This window comes from Myotis yumanensis, unplaced genomic scaffold (genome assembly GCF_028538775.1).
Source record: "Myotis yumanensis isolate MYYU_CA2020_CCGP unplaced genomic scaffold, mMyoYum1.0.hap1 SCAF_17, whole genome shotgun sequence".
Classification (NCBI taxonomy): Eukaryota; Metazoa; Chordata; class Mammalia; order Chiroptera; family Vespertilionidae; genus Myotis; species Myotis yumanensis.
In genome coordinates this window covers 10,710,036-10,731,447 of record NW_027223768.1, presented here as the reverse complement: position 1 = coordinate 10,731,447, position 21,412 = coordinate 10,710,036, and the positions used below count along the sequence as shown (strand labels likewise).

Sequence of the window (21,412 nt, the reverse complement as noted above, 5' to 3'; positions counted from 1 at the left end):
TCCCATTTGTAAACCATGGAGGTCACCATTGATTGTTCAGCAGAGGCCAGACACAGGCATTCTCACTGGCCACACCGAGGGAGGCCGAGGGAAAGGCAAAGGATCCCTCTGTTTGCTGGGATTCTGAGAGGCAGGACTCTGCTCTGACAGCCACTGTAATTGCATGAGACTCACAGAGCTTTAGTTCAGAAAAGCCACCAGGGCATCCCTCTCAAGACACGCCAACCTCGCTCACGAACTAGGCCAAGCGAACACTAGGCAAGCAAAGTGCACTGGTTTGTCTCCCAAACAAGAATATCATTTATTTGCTGATCAAAACTAGAAGGAACAGTAAGTAAAAAAGAATTGGAGGAAGAGTTAGGAGCCTTTGGATACACAATAAGCTTCTTTCCTATGTGAGCATGTGTTCGGAAGCGACTGTGGGTTTCCAGGTTACTTTTTTTTTTGGTTTGTATGTTACTTGAATTTCTTCATCTTGCCCTGAATTATCTATCTCCGTGTTAGTAGGTGGTTCTCTCTTTTGTTTGAGTTTTGATAAATCTCTAGTCAATACCCTGAGAAGCACTAAAGTCACTGAGAGGGCGAACAAAACAATGCGTAACATCAAAAGGTACACGATCCTTAAGGAGGCAGGCACCTTCAACTCCACCTGTCTCGGCGGCCCGCTGTCAACGCTCCCTCCATACCCTTGGTCCTCACAGAACGGAGGCGCCCAGCCGTCCACGCAGTGGCAGTTTCTGTTATTGTTGCAAAAGCCTCTGTCATTGCATTTCTCAGGCACACAGTCAATCTTCAGGATGGAAGTATCCACACAAGTTCTGTTCCAGCATATCTGGCCCTTGCCGCAGGAGGTGCCATCATGGATTACACCCAAGTCAGGAATCCCCATGGATACCATGGCCGGATGGTAGCCTAGGCCCCAGCACAACAGATTTTCATTCTGCAGATGAGTAGAAACCACACTCATGTGATCTGGCATGTCAGGGAGGGTTGGGACGTTTATACACTGCACTCTGCCACATAAGGAATTCTGCTTGGTACACTTTTCATACTGAGCAACAGCAATGATACCACAGTTGCCATATTGATCCCCTATTAAATTAACTGCTTCGTAGCACTGATCTGGAGCCTCCCTGGCATCAGATCCAAAAATGCGTTGGCACTGCATGTATGTGGACCAGCACCCCTTCTGGAAACAACGGGCATCATACTTGCACGGGGTGCCATCGTGCTTATACGTGTCATTTGGGCAGAAGCTCGAGGTCCCATTGCAGTACTCTGCCAGGTCACATTCGTTTTCTACCTCCCGACACACGTACCCAGGTGGACGAAAGTGACATCTGTGGCAGCAAAGTCCCGTGCTACACATGGCACCCTGTTTGAATTTACAATCTGGTTCGCAACAGTGGTCTTTTTCACAGTCCTCTTTCGAACCACAGTCACATTCCTCATTGTCTTCCACAATTTTGTTTCCGCATTTCTTAACCACAAACCCTAGTCCTGGGATGTCAGTCAGACATGTTGCTTTTTGACGTACGTAGTTTATGTAATCGTTGTAGCTACAATTACTAAACCCAGTGCGTCCAGTGCCCATGATGCAACTGTGCTGCCCCCTACATTGGCAGTACTGCGTGTCATGCTCCATTCCCACACTGTGGCCTATTTCATGAGTCGTCCAAATGGCAGGTAAAAGGAGATCCTTATCTATAATAACACTTCCAGATCCAACAAATTCCTTACCACACACTTTCCCCCAGTGCCATGAATTGCGATCGGTAAAGTTTCCTTGAATGTATATATGTTCCCAATCTGCCGGGATCTTAGAATTTAGGGCATGTGTTCTGTATGCCCTAAATTGGGTTAAAGCCGAAACTATTTTATCATATGAAAGTCTTACTTTGTTTGTAGTCGTCCAGACTTCAACACCTTTTAGATGTATTCTCAGACTGATCTCTTGATAGTAAGTATCTATCACCCCAGCCATAAGAATGGCATCATCTATTGCTTGACTCAGATTGGAATTCAAATACAAATATCTATCGTGATCAAAGACCATGGCCAACTCCAAGTACCTTTGGTGTTTAACGCTGTCAGCAAAGTCACTATACCGAGCCATGATGTCAGGCTGGGCCATCTGCTCTTCTGTTTCATCACCAGTGACGCCAGAGAGCTGATCCTGAAACCCCCCCTCGTTCTTCAGGAGATATAGGGCATGTTCAAAACCGGAAGAGGCCCTGAGGGGCTCGATTTGGTAATATTTGGCATCAATTTTCAATATGCCTCGGAGACCCCCCGCGCATGTACTGAGAGTAGCTTCAGAATCCTCAGCTCCTTCCACCACGCCCACATAGTTGCAGTCCCTGGGTATGTAAGGGTGATCCTCCACGAGCTCCCCCTCTTCTGTGTAGGAGAAAACCTGCAGGTGCCGGGGCAACAGAAACCTCTTGGGCCACAGGTGGATGACATGCTTCTTGCCTTGTACCTGCAGGAGGTAGGACATGCGTTTGGTCGCGCCCTGCTTCCCTCCCCGGAAGCTCAGCTTTCTGGGGATGGTGATTTCAGATGAGTCAAACCCCCACTCCGGGTGAAAATTTAAATCCTCGCCGAGGGAGTCAACCAGGAGCAACGCCAGGACCAGCACTGGGAGCAAATGGCCTTGGGAGACTAAGGTCCTCACTGACCTCATGGCACAGCTGTTCCCCAGTGAGTCCGCCCCTGCACTTCCCGGCACGGCCGCTAGAGGCGCGCAGAGCGCGGGGGCTCGCTGGGCAAGGTGTGCTGGAGCGCCAGCCTAGGTGTAGGATGGGTCAGGGCGCAGGTCCTGCCCAAGGCATCTAGTTCGTTTTCTGGGCGGTGCCGTTGGGCGCACGTGGAAGGAACGCCACAAAGGTGCGCGGGAATCCAGAGAAAGAGAGACTGTTGGCTCGAGGGTCGGTGAAAGTCAGAGAGCAGCTTGGGCAAAGGAGCAGGAGTAGAGAAATCGTGGGAAGAAAGGAGAACCTGTTCAGGTGACTGTATCCTGTTCCATTTCGTCTGTTTGTTCAGGCCCTGGGACAGCCCTGATGTTCTCCACCGGCTGGAATCGGTGTTTATAGGCCTCTCTGCTCACACCGCCACCACGTGGTTCCCAGTTTCCCACTGGACTCGGTTGCGACAAAGGGCAGGAGCCAAGAGCCTGCAGGAGCCGGGAGCCAGCAGGAGCAGGGAGCAAGCAGGAGCAGCAGCAGAGCCTGAAAATGTCAGTGTAGAAGCTACACCCCAACCCCCACCCCCACCCCACCCTGGGTGGCCGCTGGCTTCAGGCAAGAGAACCTACTGTGACTTTTGACAGTTTGATTAAGAAGGCCTGGGTGGGGCAGGGCTGGGTTGAGGGGAGAAAAGTCTGTGTGTTTGTGGGAGGAGGGGAGGGGGCCAAATTTGTAATTTTTAAAGAAAAAAAGTTTTTTCTTTGGAGGTCTCTTTAATTTATCTTAGAGTTTTTAAGTTTCTTGTATGTGTACACCCATTTCTCTCTTCAGATTTGGGAGATTTTTGGCTACTGTTTCTTCAAATAGTCTCTTTTCTGCGACTCCCATAATGCATATGTTATTTCATCTGATGAAATCTAAGTCCTGTAGGCTCCTTTCATTGTTTTCTAATTCTTCCTCTATTTCATTAACTATGAAAGTCCTTTCTCAGTTTGACTCACTCTTTGTTCTGCCTGGTCAAGTTTGCTGTTTAGTCCCGCCAGTGAAATTTTCTGTCCAGGTACTGTGTTCTTCATTGACAGAACAGCTATTTGCCTGGTCTTCATAGTTTTTGTTGTTATTGGTAATCTCATTTTTCATGCCACATTTTCTTGAAATTTTTTAGCTACCTGTTCTGTCTTTTAACTCATTGAATATCATTATGACAGTAATTTTGAATTCCTTCTTTTTACGTTATATATCTTCATTTCTTTGGGCATGGTTTCGAGATGTAATTGATTCATCCAAACATGTTGTGGTTGCCTGTTTGTCTTGTGTTTTTTTGTCTTTGGTGTAATGTTTGGGATTTTGGCTTCTGAGAATAAGCCAAGCCTCCCAGACTACTGTCTGGTTTCATAAAGAGTGGACTTTCGCCACACGCCAGACTAGAGTTTCCGGATATCTCTCAAGTTCCCTCTCTCTCTCTGGTTGTGTGCATAATTTGTTTGAAGGAGTTTGCCAGTTTCTACTCATGTGCTCCCTCTAGTGTCTTTGTGTAATATTGCAGCCTCCATGGTGTAGCAAATCACCATCCTGAGGCTCCACCTATTGTCTGACTATGGTGTTGAACGCTCCATACATACCCTCTCAACAACCCAGTTTTTCTCACCTGACATCAAGAGATGACTTCTGTGCCCCAGAGCCAGAATGCATATGATTTCCTTCACCATCTGGTTTGATTCAACTAATCACTAATGGGAAAGAGTCTATATTTTAAAAAGTTTATCTTGTCCTCTTTATTTTTATTTTATTTAAAAATATATATTTTTGTTGATTTCAGAGAGGAGGGAGAGGGAGAGATAGAAACATTAACGATGAGAGAGAATCATTGATTGGCTGCCTCCTGCACATCCCCTACTGGGGATTGAGCCGGCAACCTTAGCATGTGCCCTTGACCAGAATAAAACCTGGGACCATTCAGTCTGCAGGCCAACACTCAACCCATTGATCCAAATCAGCTAGGGCCTCTTTATTTTTATTTATTCTTATTTTAAAAAAATTTTTTATTTCAGAGAGGAAGAGAGAGGGAAAGATAAGAACCATAAATGATGAGAGAGAATCATTGATTGACTGCCGCCAGCGCTCCCCTTGCTGGGGATTGAGCCCACAAGCCAGGCATGTGCCAATTTGGAATTGAACTGTGACCTCCTGGTTCATAGGTCGATGCTCAACCGCTTAGCCACACTGGCCAGGCAATTACATGTTATTTTCATAATATTATGTGTTTAGGCATTTGTCAGATATATTTTATTAAAGTACTAGAGGCCCAGTGCATGAAATTTATGCACTCAGGGAAAGAAGGGGTCTCTCAGCTCGGCCTGCTCCCTCTTGTAGTCCAGGAGCCCTGGGGGGTGGGGGGGATCGGGCCTAAGCCAGCTGTTGGACATCCTTAGTGCTACCGTGAAGGTGGGAGAGGCTCCCATCACCACCACTGCGCTTGCCAGCTGTGAGCCTGGCTTCTGGAATGCAATGACCACCAGGGGGCAGCTTCTACATTGAGCGTCTGCCCCCTGGTGGTCAGTGCACATCATTGCAACCGGTCATTACACCATTCAGTCAATTTGCATATTAGCCTTTTATTATATAGAACTAGTAGCCTGGTGCATGGAATTTGTGCATGGGAGGGGGTTGTCCCTCAGCCCGGCCTGCACCCTCTCCAATCTGGGACCCCTTGGGGGATGTCCGACTGCAAGGGATTGGGCCTAAACCGGCAGTCGGACATCCCTCTCGCAATCCGGGACTGCTGGCTCCTAACTGCTCACCTGCCTGCCTGCTTGATTGCCCCTAAACCACTCTGCCTGCTGGCTTGCTCGCCCCAAACTGCCCCCTATGCTGGCCTGCTGGCCCCCAACTGCCCCCCCCCTGCCGTCTTGCTCGCCCCCAACTGCCCTTCCCTCCTGGCCTGATCGCCCCTAACTGCTTCCGCCTTAGCCCCACCACCATGACTTTGTCTGGAAGGATATCCGGAAGGGCTCCCAGTTTAATTAGCATATTACCCTTTTATTAGTATAGATAACCTACAATAGTAAAATGCACAAATCTTAAGGGAGTTTTACAGACGTATACATTTATGTAATCGCCACCTTCGGACTTCAGAAAGATCTTCTTACCCTCTTTTCAGTCAAGAAGCCTCTCCCACAAAAAGCACCCACTCTTCAGATCTCTACTTACCATTGGTTTGTTTTTCCTGAACTAGATAATGGAATCACTCAGGGTGTCTTCTTTGGTGTCTGGTTTCCTTTGCTCAATATTATGCCAATGACGATTCCTCATATCGTTGCTTTTTTTTTTTTTTTCATTTCTGTGTCTAAATCCACTGAATGAAGGTACCATAATTCATCCATCCTGCTGCTTTTGATTTTCTCCAGTTTGGGTGCTCAAAGCCAAAGTAGTGAAGAAGCACACTAGTAAGTAGATCAGGAAAAGACGTTAAATCAGATTATCAATACATCATTGCTTTTATTTTGCGTTCCCCACCTTGACACATCAAAGGAAGGCTGTCAGTAGGAGTTTCTTTTTTTAAAATCTTTATTGTTGAAAGTATTACATATGCCGCCTTTTACCCACCATTGGCCCCCCTCCAGCCTGTCCTTGCCCCCCAGCCTTCACCACCCTATTGTCTGTGTCCATGGGTTATGCATATATGCCTACAAGGTCTTTGGTTGATTACCTCCCACCCACCCACCCTCCCCCGCCTTCCCTCTGAGATCCCACCCTCTGTTCCATGCTTCCATGTCTCTGAATCCTCTTCGTTCATCAGTTTATTTTGTTCGTTTGATTCCACATGTGAGTGAGATCATGTGATACTTGTCTTTCTCTGACTGACTTATTTCACTTAGCCTGATACTCTCCAGGTCCCTCTATGCTGTCTCAAAGGGTAGAAGTTCCTTAGAAATGTCACAGATGGAGGGAGAATGTTTTAGATAATATGTTTGCACCGTCAGATCCACTCTCTTCCTTTCTCTCCCAAGCTCTGCCCCCCAGGAAGCTGACTGTATCAATGGGTCAAATCCAACAGGTTCCTTCATTTTCGGACTTCCTCCTGGATTCAGCAAATAGGAAGTCCAGGCTGGAGGTGGGGTGGGGAACGAGGTCAGGGTATTATTCCCTGGCTTCCTTGCTGGGGGTGGGGTCGTGGGGTGAGGGTGAGGCCATGGCTCTTTGTGTTCCTCGATAGAAGTCACAGCTCTTCCTGAGATACCTTCCAGGTTCAGTGACCTCTCCTAGCCTTCCTCCCTTTGGACTGAAGTGGTCATCACTCTGCTGATGCTAGCCAGGACTTCCTGCACTGCCCACTAAGGTTCACCTCCCCCTCACATACACACCTCATAACCAGTCCTGTTGTAAGTGAGCCCTTCTGTTATTATCCTAATTTGAGTTTGCCCACACTTTTCAGTTGGGTCTTGACTGGTGCAAATGTTTTAAATGTGTCTTGCTGCCCGGCCGGTGTTGCTCTGTGGTTGAGCATCAACCTATGAACCAGGAGGTCATGGTTCGATTCCCGGTCAGGGCACATGCCCAGGTTGTGGGCTGGATCCCCAGTGTGGGGAGCGCAGGAGGCAGCCGATCAATGATTCTCTTTCATCATTGGTGTTTCTCTCTCTCCTTCTCCCTGCCTCTCTGAAATCAATAAAAATATATTTCAAAAAATTAATAAATGTGTCTTGCTAAGCTCCAAGTCAAAAGAAGGAAAAGTTGAATACCTGTTCTGTATCCCATCCCTCTGCCTCCCACGCGCACACACCACATACACCCTCTCTCTTCAGGGCCTTTGCAAGGACTTGATTCCTATTTTATTTTTAAAAGACTGTCCTGGAGGGGAGGTGAAGACCCAGCCACGCTCACAGCCACCCGCAGGGGAGCAGTCACCGAGGCAGAGGCAGCGACAGGCTCGTAGTTCCTTCCCCCTTTGCCCATTGCCCAGGGGTCGGTTGGTCTTGATCACCATCACGTTCTGAAGAGGAACTCAGTGCCTCTCCTTGGGCTGGGAGGCTTGGTAGCTGCATGACTGCGTGACCAGGGCCTGGCGTCCAAATCTACCGTCCCAGCTATGTGACTTGACAGCCGTGGCCTCCAGCCTGCCCTCCTTCCTCAGATCTCAGGGCTGGGAGGGCCCTGGATTCTCCCCGCCCCATCGAGGGCTGGGGGTTCAGGCTGGAAGTGGAAGGGGGAGGAGGAAGGTGGAGAGCGGGCCAGGTCCCCCGGAGCAGGTTTCCATGGAGCAAGTCTAAGTTCCCAAAGTCTGAAGAGGAACCCCAGCTCTGAGAGGCCAAGACTCGGGTGAGGCGTTCCTTAGCGCGCAAAAGCATTTTCTTCCCACACCGTTACAAAATCCAACATGAAGCTCCCCACATGTATTATATGTTTATATAAAACCATAACCCTCCCAGGATAACCATATGTGCTGCCAGTTGTGTTAAAACGTTATTTCGGCAAATATGCTATGGAAATTGATAGGAGGCGGCGAATGCCACAGATATCACCCATGTCAAATATCTGTGTCCAAACATTCACTTCACTGACTCCGCAAGTAAATGAATAAACTTGGTAACATACTTATATGCAAAATACTATTTTGTAACCGTACACATTAAGTTCTATATACAATCTGAGGAATAATACTGCACACTGGCGGTTTGGGTCCCAGCCCCACCAGCATTACTCAGTATATCCTAACCCTCAGCTCTGCCTTTGGCAAACACCTCCATTTCCACTGGAAGGCGCTGTGTCCTGAGTCACTGTCTGTCACCAGCTGGTGCAAAGGAAAGGGACTCAGTCTCGCGATGCTTCCTATGTGACAGAAGCGCCTTCCTCAAAAGCACTGATTTCGGATCTGCCTGGAGAGAGAAGAAAGGAAGCCCCGTGCCCGGCCCTCCCTGTGGGGCCCAGAATGGAAAGCGAAGGATTTCTCTCGAAGAGGAAGGAGGGCACGAGGTCGTCACCATGGGACCAGGATGAAGCAAAGGGAAATGAAAACCACCACGCCATTGAGTTTGACAGGTAACTGCTTTTATTTTGTGATAAAAATGCTTTCATATAAATTTCATCTTAACTACTTTTAGAATGAAACTTTGAAAAGTAAAAACAAAGTGTGCATTTTCCTTACTATGCCTAGTTAGGAATATGCAGTCATCTTATTGGTTATGGGCCTTCTCATACAAACATATAGTATCACTCTTCAGATAAATGTACACAACGAAGGAGCATAGTACCAGACAGTTAGGGGTGGAGCCTCGGGGCATAGAACCGTCCAATCAAAACGTCATCATGCATTCAATGTTATCGGTCAAGGCCAAATTCCTGAAGCCACCTGCCGACAGCACACTCCACCTTTGGTTCCTTTCTGTGCAAGAACTGTGGGCTACCAAACTTAATAGTAAGATGACATAATGGACTTGAGCATCATAGCTGATGGCTCTTACACCAAAGACTCAGTCTCTTTTGCCCTCAAACCCCTCCCTCCCTCGCCATCAAGTTAAGTCAGCAAATGATGCTTCACACGAAACAGAAGAAATAAACAAATAAAAAAATCTATCCCCAGAGGATGACAGAAGAATCAAAGGAAGAATTTATAAAAATAAACCCAAAGTGGGGGGTTGACCTATACATGGTATAAAAGCTCTGTCCCCTTAAAAGTTCGCCTGCCATTCAGAACCAGATGAGAAGGTGAGTCTCCAACTCACCGTCTCTTCTATTAGATATGATACAACTCAAGGGTCCTTATAATCTCAGAGACCGACCAGTGCCTGAAAGGCGAAGCCTGTGGTCTGTGACGGCAGCTTTCTCGTTCCTTCCCCGAAACCCAAAGGGCTGCACGGAGAAACAAGCGAGTGAGGCCTGCAGTGCTGGGAGAGGGAGGTTATCAAAGATTCAAGCTGCTGGATCAGAGGTGATGCTTTCAGTAAGCGGGGCAGGTGGGGGGGCTCCATGGTGAGTCAGACAGGTGACCCCCCCCACCTGTGAATTAACAAATGCGGCCAACGACAGAGTCAGCAGTTAGAGTGACAGAATGTTACACACGATGAAAGGGGCTGGTAGAGTTGCCACCTGAGAGAATAAAATGCAGAATGAATAGACAATCTGCTTATATTAGAGCAGAACTAATTCTTTTTCTTGGCTCATGAACTTGGGCAGGACTGAAAAGCATCCTTTGTAGACTTCCCTGCTAACAGACACACTGGGCTCCTCTGTACGGGGCCACAGGCAGATAAAGCAAGTAAGTGGGAGGCCCTGGTGGACACTCAGCCACGGCAGGAAGGAAGACTGTTATTCACCCCAAAACAGAGCAGGCAACGCCCCTACTAATGTCTACCACCTGCTCCGGGGAACTGATTTCCCCGGTGCCATGACAGCATAGCACCAGGTCGATGTGACAATTATTTGCCGACTCAGGGAGAAGGGGGCCGGGTCGGGGGGGACTATTCTTTAGCTTCCTACTTCTGGTGTTACCTAGAACACTCCTGCCCCTGACCCAGGGTCATGCAAGCTGCCAAGACCACAAATACTAAGAGCAGACTTAGGTGAGATGCATTTCCACACTGAACACGAGGGTGTCGAGGACAGTGAGTCTGTAACTGTCCATTGTCATCTAGACGGTGACGTTAGGAAAGAAAAATGTCCCTGATAAGCTTGTTAGTTACCTACAAGGAGATGCCATGACTGCTTCAAAGGAAATGGAATGGTGGCAAGAAGTAGCAAGGCCTGCCTCGTCGTTCCTCCCTTTCCAAGGGACTGGCCTTGACCCTAGAGAGCGAGGCCAAGGCTCCATTTCCTGCCCTTGAAAATAAACCCCTGTGTTCGGTGAGAACCTACTGGGGGAACCAGTAACTCAGCCCCTCCTGTGCGGAAGGAAGACTGGTGAATGGGCCTGTGGTCAGAAAGAGAATCAGGAAACGAAGGGAAGACGGCTGCCATGGGCTGCCCGGAGCTGAGGCCAGTTCCATTCTAGAAGGTGAGAGAATGTGTCTGAGAGATTTTCTTCTGTGAGGACCAATGGAAGGAAAGGCTCAATATACAGACAGCTTTGTCTGCTGGGTGAGTGAGGGGAGCCCTCGAGGGTTCTGCCGGCGGGGCGGCGCGTACAGGCTTCCCACGGGAGTCAGTGCGCTGCTGGGCAGGGAGGGAAGCCACCAGCCAGTGGGAACACTTCTTGCATCAGTGAGTTTATCTCTTGGTCATTCCAACATTCTGAGTCCTGGTGGGGTTTTTTTTTTTTCAAGGGTCATAGTACCCAACTGCCAAGGGTAAAACTGCACGTTGACTAGGCCACGAACAGAAAGACGGACTCTCACCCTCTCTCCCGTAAGGTTTCCATGAAGCCCTGCATGCAGGCCAGGGAGCTTGGGAGCATCCTGAAGGGATCTCCTGTCCCAAAATGGGGTTCAAAGAAAAATATTTTGCTCCTCTTCCAGGAATGCTGTCAGGCAGGAGGATGCCGAATGTCCGTTTTCTAAAGAAACAGGCAGGTTTATGCTGAGAACCATAACCAAAGTCACCCCGGGAGACCCCCAGGGAGAGTGGAAAACGGGAGGGAAAAGGCAGTGAAAGTTACGTTCCAGAACAGGAATGGTTAAAGGCACAGAGGGTCGGTACCGTGCTGATGTGGCTGCGAACACAGACAGGTGCAAAACTCAAAGCACCAAACAGTCCGAAGAATTGCCAAGGCCGAGAGGATGAGACAGGTCAGTCCAGCTAGAATTCCAGGGATAACTCCCCGTGGAATCTTCTCATGGACAGGGCAGGAGCCCCCAGGGCGTACAGCGCAGTCCCAGCTGCAAGAATGTCTGAGCTACAACAGGCATCCGTCCAGTCTCCAAGTAAAAGAGGGTAAACATGGTCCCAAGTCTCGTATTCATCTTGCATTTCCAACGCACTTGGCTTGATGGGCAAGAAATTAGGAGGCGTATCGCTCCCTCCCAGGGCCCTGCAGACACCCGCTGACACTGATTGGACTGCTTTCCTTGCAGTAGCTGAAAGGTAAGAGCGTCTCCTCTCTTCTGCCTCCAGAAGCTGGTCCCAGAGATTTCTTCATTTCTCTCCCGGATGACCTTCATTTGTCCTCAGCAGCATTTACAATAGGCAGTTCTGTGCCTGCACCGGAGGCAGGCTTTCACGCGTAAACCTGCATGTTGCTGCGTGCTGGCTCAGACATGTGTGTCCCCGGTCCGCGCGGACCTCCTCCGGCCCCCCCGGGAGTGGGGCTGGTGGTCACGTCTGACCAGTCAGAAGCAGAGTGGGGTGACGAACTTGACCACTGGTCAGGAGACTCTGGGGATGGGGTCAGGTAGGGATGCTCCCCCTGCAGGTGACCACTGTGGCTGGGCGTTCGCTCGGCCGCATTGGAGGAAGCGTAACTATGCTGTGAAGGGGGCGTGGGGTACTTGCCCACGGAGGCTGGGAAAGGGTGGTAGGTGGGGAGGATGGTCTGAACGACCTGCCCGTCCTGCTGGGGCATCACGGCAGCGGGGAACGCCATGCTGGGCAAACGAGCCATTTCTGGAATCTGGTACATGGTGGGCATGGAGCCTGCAGCAGCCGGAGGGCAGCTGGACTGAGGCTGGGGCGCCCCGGCGGGTTGGGCAATCCCGCCTTTGGGGATTAGCTGGAAAGTCACGATGGGGGGCAAGGGCTCCCGGGGGGCGGTCATATGTTTCCCTTCCGGTGGCCTGCTCTGAGGAGCTATGCCAGGAGGGGTGCCCTCAGCTGGTGCCAGTACCATACCAAACATCTCATTGTATTGGCTCTCATTCATCTCCATGCGGTTCATCCAGTCTGCCGGGACAGGGACTGGATGCAGCCTACCCACGCTCCCCGCACTGCCACTGCCTGGAGGCACCATGTGGTGGTGGGACAGCAGCTGGCTCACCGAGGGAAGCACAGTGCTGGGCCCATGGGCCAAAGGCTGGATCTCACGGAGGTTAGAGAAGGACAGTGCATGCTGCGTGTGGACGGGGGCGGGGGCCGCGGCCGCGGCCAGCATGGGGTTGGGCGAGGCCTGTAGGAGGCCAGGGGATGTGATCATTGGGGAGGAGGTGGCGTCGGAAACGTAGGTGTGAGGGGACTCGAGGGAATCGACGGGGGACAGAGTCACGGAGCTCTCCGACAGCTGGGCCTTGTCACTCAGCGACTTCTTCCTCCTGCCACCCTTGGCCTCCTTGGCCTCCTTGGCCAGGTTAGGGAGGCTGGTGGGCACGGCGCTCTTGGCGTTGGGCCGTCTGGGCTTCTTGCCCATCGGAGTGTGTTTGAGGCTGAGGAAGGACCGGTTGGGCCCGCAGATGACGGGGGAGAGGGCGGAGGTCAGCACGGAGCCCGGAGGGCTCGGCGCCACGTTGTACTCGTCCAGCAGGCGCACGATGTCGTGGTGCATGCGCTCCCGAGCCACGTCCCGGGGCAGGCGGTCCATGTGGTCTGTGATGTCCCGGTTGGCAAAATGGTCTAAGAGGATCTTGGCGGCTTCATAGCTCCCCTCCCGGGCAGCAAGGAACAGCGGCGTCTCCTCCTGCAGGGAAGGCCCAGGAAGAGCACAGTTGAATGAATGACTCTTTTGAGACCAGAGCCATGTTTCTCATCCTTTCACTATCACCCTCCCCTTAGACATTTTTTCCCAAACTGCCCCCCTGCATGAAATTTTAATGCCACCGATAGACTGTCTCTCTAGCCATGTGCTGAACGGATATCTATGCCTCAGGCGAAAGAGTACGATTATTTCACCCCAGCCCAGGAACCAATTTTGCCCATTGAGGGCAGTGTCTCCTTAGGTGGGAATGTGTAAACTCGAACATGCCGCTGAGGCAGAGAGTCGTAAAAGAGCACTGAGCTCATCAAAGTAGGCGAACGAGTTAGAAATAAGCAAGGCAGCAGGGGAGAACCTAAAGCATGTGCAGAGCTGGGAAAAGTAAAAGAAAGCGGAGAAAGGACATGCACAAAGAAGAACTAAAGTAGGGGGAAGGGAGAAGATGAGCCAGAGAGGGAAGCCTGACCCAAAACTCAGAGGAAGAAAAGCAAACAGGAAAACATGTGGTGTCCAAGAGCAGAAAAGAAGAGCAGCAGGAAAACAAATAAGAGAAAGAAGTGAGCAAGAGCAGGGCAGGGCACAGCAGAAGGGCCGTCCAAGACGAGCGAGGCAGCGAGGCTGCACCGAGTCACGTGCAAACGGCCTGCAGCAGGCTGAGTACCGCGTGGGCAGAGGCTCAGCCCCGGCCCTTCCCTGGGGGAGCTCGATGCCCTGCCTAAGGCTCCTGTCCAGCCCGCTTCCTCCTCTGTCTACACTGATCACAGGCAGAGCTGCGGGACACAGGGGAGGCCTCGGATGCCGGGCGCGGCGGGGCCTGCCCTCCCGCTCGGATCCCAGACTGCACCTTGTTGTCCTGCATGTCTCGGTTGGCCCCATTTTTCAGCAGCAAAAGCGTCGCCTCCACATTGTTGACAGCCGCTGCCCAGTGAAGAGCAGATTTTCCTGCAAGAGAAATGTTCGTGTAAGCAGGCGGCATAGAGGACACGTCCCGCTCCTCGCTTCGGGAAGTCAGTTCTCTGTGGGGTCCAAGGACAAACTCTAAGTATTTCCTCCTTCCCCCTGTTCTAGGAGTGCTGCGTGCAGTGAAGACCGTATGGATGTATACACGCCAGAACGTATACTTAGGGTCTCTAACGGTGCCCGATCCCAGGGAATCCAGCTCTCATATGTCCTCATGAGAGTGGCAGGCCAGGCAGCTCACACAGGCAAACCTTTCACAGACCTGCTTTGAGGCCCTGAGCCCTCCCTAACCATCCCATCCCTCTTCATCCACGCACCTCCCAATGGCTCAGCTCTCCAAGCTCATCATGTTAAGAGAAAGACTGGATGGACGGATGAACCTTCAGTGGCTTTGGACCTGTGGCAGGTCTTTAAGGATCAACAACCCTCCCCCTTAGAGGATGCTCTGCAGGTCAGAATCCCAACCCCGCCGCGCCCCTACCGTGGTCGTCCACCGCATTCACGTCTGCTTGGCAGTTGATCAGCTCCGCCACCATCCCCTCCACAGCCAGGCGCGCAGCCAGGATCAGGGGTGTGGTGCCGTCGTTCATCCTGGCATCCAGGTCGGTCACTCGGTTGCGGATCAGGATCTAGAAGGGAAAGTACAGGAGAGAGAGTCACCTGGATGAAGAATGTAATGACACTGAGAGAAGGACCAAGGGCATCGTAGTGGAGGCCACGCTGTGAGTTCCTGGAGGGGAAGAAACGTCTTGTTCTTTTTGTGCCCGAGTCTCTACCAGGATCAATCAACAGGTGTTTGTGGAATGAATGAATGATGAACGAACGAACAAATGTGCTCAAGACAATGGCTCCATGTCAAGTGAAGTCCTACTTTCTAAAGAAAGAAGAGGGATGTGGGAAAATACCACCACCTCCATTATGGTGTACAGGATGCTTCCAATTTCCCCAAAAGGGTGCAATACAAGGGCATCAAGGAGCACACTGTGACTTCACGTAAAGAAAACCACAGAGGAGCCCGTGGAAGCCCACGTGGTCAGGTAAACCTGTAGGCAGAAGCTGACACTAGCAAAGGCTTCATCACAGGTACCACTCCCCTTGATCTACTCATCTGGGAGGCATTCTGGCACCTCAGAAAACCACGTGATTCGCACTCAGAACACTGCTGTCGGGCCTGTCAACCCCTGGCTACAGACAATTAGGTCAATTTGCCTGCCTCTCTTTTCCAGCTTTCCCATCTAGCAAGCCCAGCTCTGCCACCTGCTTTATTCTCTGAAAGAAGTACTGAGTGCCCTAGCTGGTTTGGCTCACTGTATAGAGCATTGGCCTGGGGACTGAAGGGTCCCAGGTTCGATTCCAGTCAAGGGCATGTACCTTGGTTGCAGGCTCATCCCCAGTAAAGGGGTGTGCAGGAGGCAGCTTATCGATGCTTCTCTCTCATTGACATTTCTAACTCTCTATCTCTCTCCCTTCCTCTCTGTAAAAAATCAATAAATATATTTTTAAAAAAAAGAAATACTGAGTGAATGTAATGGGATGCTAAGTGCCTTAACAAAGACAAGACACTGCAGATCATGTTTTTTACCTGGAAAACACCTTGGGCATCAGCTGCCACTGCAGCATGGAGAGGGCAGCGGCCCATGTTGTCCTGGGCGTTGGCGTCTGCACCTGCGTCCAGGAGACGCTTGGCAGCATCTGCCCTCGAGTAGCGGGCGGCCAGGTGCAGGGCCATCTCGCCGGTCCGGTCTGTCTGGGCCTGCAGGCTGGCCCCCTGGTAGACCAAGTCTGTGATGATGTTGGCAGACGAGTCCTCTGCGTCCTCATCTTCCTCACTCATGTCTGAGCTGCCTCCTCGGAGGGAAGCCAGCATCAGCGGGGTGCACCCATCTACAGGAAAGGAGAACCCGGGACTCAGGAGGAGAACGGCACTCGTGTTCAATTAACCCCGCTGTCAGACAGTTCAACATGAGTCACGTTATTCGACTGGGAAGAATCCCTGTGCTTCTGGTGACACTGGCCACCTGCTCTTCCACTGGGAATGGCCCCCCAGTAAAGGGTAGTGAGGCAGCAAGAAGGGTTCTTCTTGAAGTTAAACAAGCTTTCTGTGCAAGTTTCTAAGGGCTATGTTACTTTTAAATGGATAATTTAAAATATTCAGTGTTAACAGAGCTATAGGCACCGAAGTTTCAGCTAAATGAATTCTCCATCCCTCTGCTTTGGGATATGACTTTTCTGTTGTACTAAAATCTCTCTCGTCCTAGCGGGTTTGGCTCACAGACTGAAGGGTTGCAGGTTCGATTCCAGTCAAGGGCACGTACCTCGGTTGCAGGCTCGATCCCTAGCCCCTGTTGGGGTGTGTTCAGCAGGCAACCTATAGATGTGTCTCTCTCTGTCTCTCCCCTTCCCTTCTACTCTCTAAAAATTAATGGAAAAAATATCCTCGGATGAGGATTAATAATTAAAAAAAAACCCCACCCTACCCCCAAACACAAATGAAAAGTAAATGAAATCTATCTCATATAATCAGCCCACTTGTTCGCAAGCACGCTGGGCGTGAAGCGGTGTGCGAGCCTCCCTGTCTGCTCCTGTGAGTTCATGTCTGCATATCTGTATTCCTCAGCACTGTCTCCTCACGCTGACTCAGCGCCTGGGAAACTGGCTGGGGGCACATCACCAAGCAGGGCAGACATGGGAAGGACGACACAGAACCCAGGCAGGCGTGGCCTCGTGAGGGAAGGCTGGGTGCTGACCTGGGCCCCGGACGTTCACGTCCAGCACGTCCACCTCCTGCTCCGCCTGCGGGGGCGTGAGGGCCAGCGACGGGGTCCTGCGGATGTCTGCGGCCTCGAGGTGCTGCTGTGTCCACGGGCGTCGATCGATGGGGTCGTCTTCTGAGAGCAAAGCCTCGGCTTCAGCCTGAAAGGGGACGGCACGCCGGCTGTGAAGCTGCCCGCCACAGGAGCTGCGGACGAAGCTAGTCCCGAGCCTCCCGCCAGCTTCCCCTCAGCCCTGCCTCTAGCCCTCAGATCTGCATCCACGGCCGTCTCCCAGCTCCTGCTCACCTGTCCCGGGTCACCGTACAGCTCTCCCACCTCCAAGCCCAAACTCTAGCCTCAGCCTTAATACCTGACGTGTCTACCTACCTAACATGCTATGTATAGGTCCCCCAGGTGCCATTTCCTTGCTTCTGGGCATCTGCTCACGCTGTTCCCTCTGTCTGCCAGGGTCCCTCCCAATCCTCTGATTAACTCCTACCGCCCCTTCAAATGACTTTGGACTTTAATTCCTCCTGTGGGTCCTGAAGAGCACTCTGCTCACCTCTCCTTCCTGACCCCGTGCTGGGTGCTCCTGGGCGCCTGCACCCGAGTCGCTACCACTAGACAGACTGAGGTTCCCGAGAACAGGGGTCACGCCCTTCCCAGGGCTGCCTCCCTGTGCGAACAAGTGCCGGGCACAGAGCAAGTGCCCGGGAAATATTTGTTGAGCAATAATTATTATTACAATTTTAAACGCAGCTGCCCGTTACTGAGTATCTAGCATGGGATAGGAAGTAGGTAAGCACTTTACTAGTACACGTACCGCTGTATTTAATCCCCACAGCAACTCACAGAGAAAAGAATTATTAATATCCCTGTTAATAGCATTATTTTACAAACAAGGGTAATTACATACAAGGAGGTTAAATAACTTGCCAGCTACCAACTAGCAGAGTTTTGGACTTGACTCTGACTGTGCTCAGTGCGTGCCGGTAATACTCAAGGTCCACCTCCTCACGCTAATTTAGAATACCCACGGGATGCGCACGTCCCAGCCACGTATAGCTATGGACCGATGGCCTCCCTTTCCACCTCAGCCCCAGCCCAATCCACCTCTTACTTCTAAATGGCGTTAGTTCCTAGGTTCAAGATGAGGAGCCTCTAATGGCCACTGGCTTCTTCACTGTTAATCCCACCCTCCCTTCCAGAGGGGAAATGCCCGACAGAGCAAGGGCGCAATGGAGCCAGCAGGAAACTGTTTACACACTTCAGTCCTTACCCGGCTGCCATCTACGGCACTTCAGGAAGGAAGCATGCTTGTTGCCTGTTTTATTATTCTTAGAGTTCTTACTGAAAACACACAGAGGTCACCCAAGGCCAGCAATGACCTGGAGATCCCTGCCTTTCATGACCACCTGGAATAGCCGTGGCCCGGGCAACGTATAAAGAGGATGACTCCCATTTGGGACACTCCTGCTCCCAAGGACAGAAACGGAAATGTGACCCGAGCGTGGCCGATGATGGCCAACTCACCTTGGCTTTCTTTGGCTGGGGCCCTTCATCGTCGACCCAATGCTCACTTGTTCCAGAACCTATCAGGTTAGCCTCTGAGACTTGCGTGGAGAGATTCCTGGTGGCCAGGGTTAGGAAGGGAAAACAAGAGAAGAGGCATATCATCAACGGATCCGGAGGATCGCCACACCTGTCCCACCAGGACACACTCTCCTCTCTATACTCGCTTTGGCCCACAGGGATGGGCAGCATTTTACGCCCCTTTACCGGAGTAAACATCCTTTCTTTCCTGCTGATCAAGAGCTTACAACAAAGGTGTGCCTTGCCCTGGCCTGTGTGCTCAGTGTTTAGAGCGTTGGCCCGCATACTAAAGGGTCTCAGGTTCAATTCCGGTTAAAGGCATGTGCCTGGGTTGCAGGGTCTCTGGCCCTGTCAGGGTGTGTGCGGGAGAAAACCAATGATGTGTCTCTCCCACATCCATCTTTCTTTCTGTCTCTCTCTCTCTCCTCCTCCCTTCCACTTTCTCTAAAAATTAATGGGAAAAGATATGCTCAGGTGAGGATTAACAAAACAGAACAAAAAGTGTGCCTCAACACAGAAGCTGAGCACCAATGGGACAGATACCCGTACAGGTCGGAAGCACCGGCCTCTGGCTGCTATTTCACAGCTGCTCAGGGGCCACCCAGAGTGTGGTCACGTGTGGCGATGTGGCCAGAGCTCAGAGCTAAAGGCATCATCCCCACGACCTGCCTGCCTGCTCTACCCCTGCTCCTCACTGCTGTGAGCAGTGCTGCGGGCAGGCCGGCTTACTTCAGCCCCACGGCATCCTGTCCCACCGGCTCGCGACGCTTGTGATTGCTGGACTCCCGGCGAAGGGTGAAGCCTTCGGGCAGCCAGAGGGAGCCGTGCTTACGCTTCCGTTTTGCCATGATGACCACCAGCAGCAGGAGGAACAGGATGATGACAACAGCGACGGCAAGGAGATAGAGCAGCTGGGTGGGTTTGGGACCCAGGGATTCACCTGCAAGTGCAAGCGACAGGAAACGTGCTGATAAGACATAGACCTCCCCACACTAGCTTTACGTTTACCCCGAGGGCGGCTGGGAGCTCCCAGCCCTGAACAACGAAGAGCTGCACGTTGAAGAGTGTGCCCTTCCTCTTTGTCCCCAGGTGACGCCCCCCCATACCTTCCCCCTAAAGCAGTGCTACTCACTGACGACAGAGACCAGCGGGTAGGACAGGGTGCCCTGGATGGCGTGAGAGGCCAGAAGAGCTGCGGCTGCGTCCGTGGTCTTGAAGCACTGGTCTGAATCTTGAACACACTGGCGGTTGTCGATTTCCAGAAATACCTTAGAGCTGTGGGTGCCCAGGGGAAAGAGGAGAAAGGGCAATGAGGAGTTAGGGAGGGCTGCACGAGCCTTCCTTGTCTCCTGCAGTGCCGGCCTCTCCGCTCTGTGGTGCTGCCTCCTCCAGAAAGCTCTCGGAAATCAAAGTATTTCTCCTTCAGATCCTACACACTGATTCCTGCTTAGGGGGTACCTCACCTTCCTGGGCTGAGTCCAGGCCTTCTGACTGAGGCAACACACAGCTGAGATGCCAACGATTGATACAAGAGAGAAGTCCCGCTAAAGGGACGTGAGGTGACCTGGCGAGAGGTTGGGGAGCCCAGCATCTGAGGAGGCCTCCCTGCCTCCTGCCTCGTGCCCGCTCCAGCCCAGCTTGCAGATCCCCAAGATCAAGGCAAACCTTTAGTCTTAGACACAGACCCTGGGACCGTGCGTCTGTTTTACCTGGTGGGCTGTTTTATTTGTCTGGGCTTTGCATTTTCACAGATTACGTTATGACTTCCTCTGTGTATCAAAGTGCTCAGCTTTATAAAATCAAGCTTTAAGAAGCTCAGAGCCCGGCCGGCATGGCTCAGGGGTTGAGCGTCAACCTATGAACCAGGAGGTCACAGTTCGATTCCTGGTCAAGGCACGTGCCCGGGTTGTGGGCTCAATCCCCAATGGGGGGCATGCAGGAGGCAGCTGATGAATGATTCTCTCTCATCATTGATATTTCTAGCTCTCCTTCTCCCAAATCAATAAAAATATATCTAAAAAAAAAAAGAGCTCAGAAACCAAAAACCTACCCAGCCACCTCCTGGTCTGGATCCTCAGGAAGGGACCTGCGTGCCAGCCTCTGCTTCTTCAGGGCAGCCGGCTTCTCGCCGTAGTAGGGGTAGACCATGAGGTGCCCCTGGGGGTCCCGCTTGATGCGCAGGTTGGTGTGCAGCAGGGTGCCCAGGGCCCGCAGGAAGCTGCGCGCGTCCTGCAGCAGCTGCTCGGGGGGCATCAGCACCACGATCACCAGGGTCCCCTCGGCCAGGTTCTCCGGCCGGTCAGCAGCGCAGTCCAGCCCGTCCCAGCCGCACTCCTCGCTGTTGCAGCCCTGGTCGCAGTGGTCGTCCCTGAAGTGGTCTGCGCAGTACTTGTCGTACCTGGGCAGGGAGGCAGGCCGGGGGGAGGGGCTCAGACGAGGCCGCAGCTCCATTTGGTTTTCCACTGGGAACTACGCTGGATTTTTCCTACCCATCGTCTGTGGCCCAGGTCAGGCCCCAAATGCCCGTGATGCCTTCCCTGGATCTCCCGCCCCTGCCATCTTAGAGCACAGAGTCTGCGCCACACGGCTTCAGTGGGCGCGCCCTGAACGAGAGACAGCACATGCTCACTGTGCCACACGGGCTAGGGCCCCCTGGCAGCTCGTTGTGTTTTTAAGTCAGGTGTACAAACAAGAGGAAAATCAACCTGCCTCATGCTTCCTATATTTCTGTCTGCACCGCCCCTGGCGAGGTAACCAGGGGCATTGGAAGTAAAGGTGCCTCCAGAACCTGGATACATAGCTCCGAGCCATCAAGACGTGTCCATGTGGCCTCTATCCTCCCCATCCACAGAGTCCCAGCTAGGGAA

The 21,412-nt window shown here is 51.9% G+C and overlaps 2 protein-coding genes across 2 annotated transcripts in view; both read right to left on the bottom strand.

Moving 5' to 3' along the window:
- Positions 1 to 391: 391 nt before the first annotated feature.
- On the bottom strand, positions 392 to 2,686 carry LOC138996119 (disintegrin and metalloproteinase domain-containing protein 30-like). The gene has a single exon (XM_070397079.1). The coding sequence runs from the start codon at positions 2,684 to 2,686 to the stop codon at positions 392 to 394; it is 2,295 nt and encodes a 764-aa protein (XP_070253180.1).
- A 6,027-nt stretch (positions 2,687 to 8,713) lies between these two features.
- The window catches only part of NOTCH2 (notch receptor 2), a 130,458-nt gene continuing 117,759 nt past the window's right edge, over positions 8,714 to 21,412 (bottom strand). The window contains exons 26-34 of the mRNA XM_070395869.1: positions 20,596 to 20,943; positions 19,678 to 19,820; positions 19,275 to 19,485; positions 18,486 to 18,582; positions 16,947 to 17,112; positions 15,782 to 16,083; positions 14,681 to 14,828; positions 14,084 to 14,181; positions 8,714 to 13,224 (exon numbers count right to left, since the gene is read on the bottom strand). Coding sequence (XP_070251970.1) covers positions 11,836 to 13,224; positions 14,084 to 14,181; positions 14,681 to 14,828; positions 15,782 to 16,083; positions 16,947 to 17,112; positions 18,486 to 18,582; positions 19,275 to 19,485; positions 19,678 to 19,820; positions 20,596 to 20,943 — 2,902 coding nt within the window. The 3' untranslated portion in view covers positions 8,714 to 11,835. The remainder of the gene's footprint in view (positions 13,225 to 14,083; positions 14,182 to 14,680; positions 14,829 to 15,781; positions 16,084 to 16,946; positions 17,113 to 18,485; positions 18,583 to 19,274; positions 19,486 to 19,677; positions 19,821 to 20,595; positions 20,944 to 21,412) is intronic.

Excerpts from the sequence above, each read along its gene's own strand:
- LOC138996119 (XM_070397079.1), bottom strand. The coding sequence starts at position 2,686 with ATGAGGTCAGTGAGGACCTTAGTCTCCCAAGGCCATTTGCTCCCAGTG.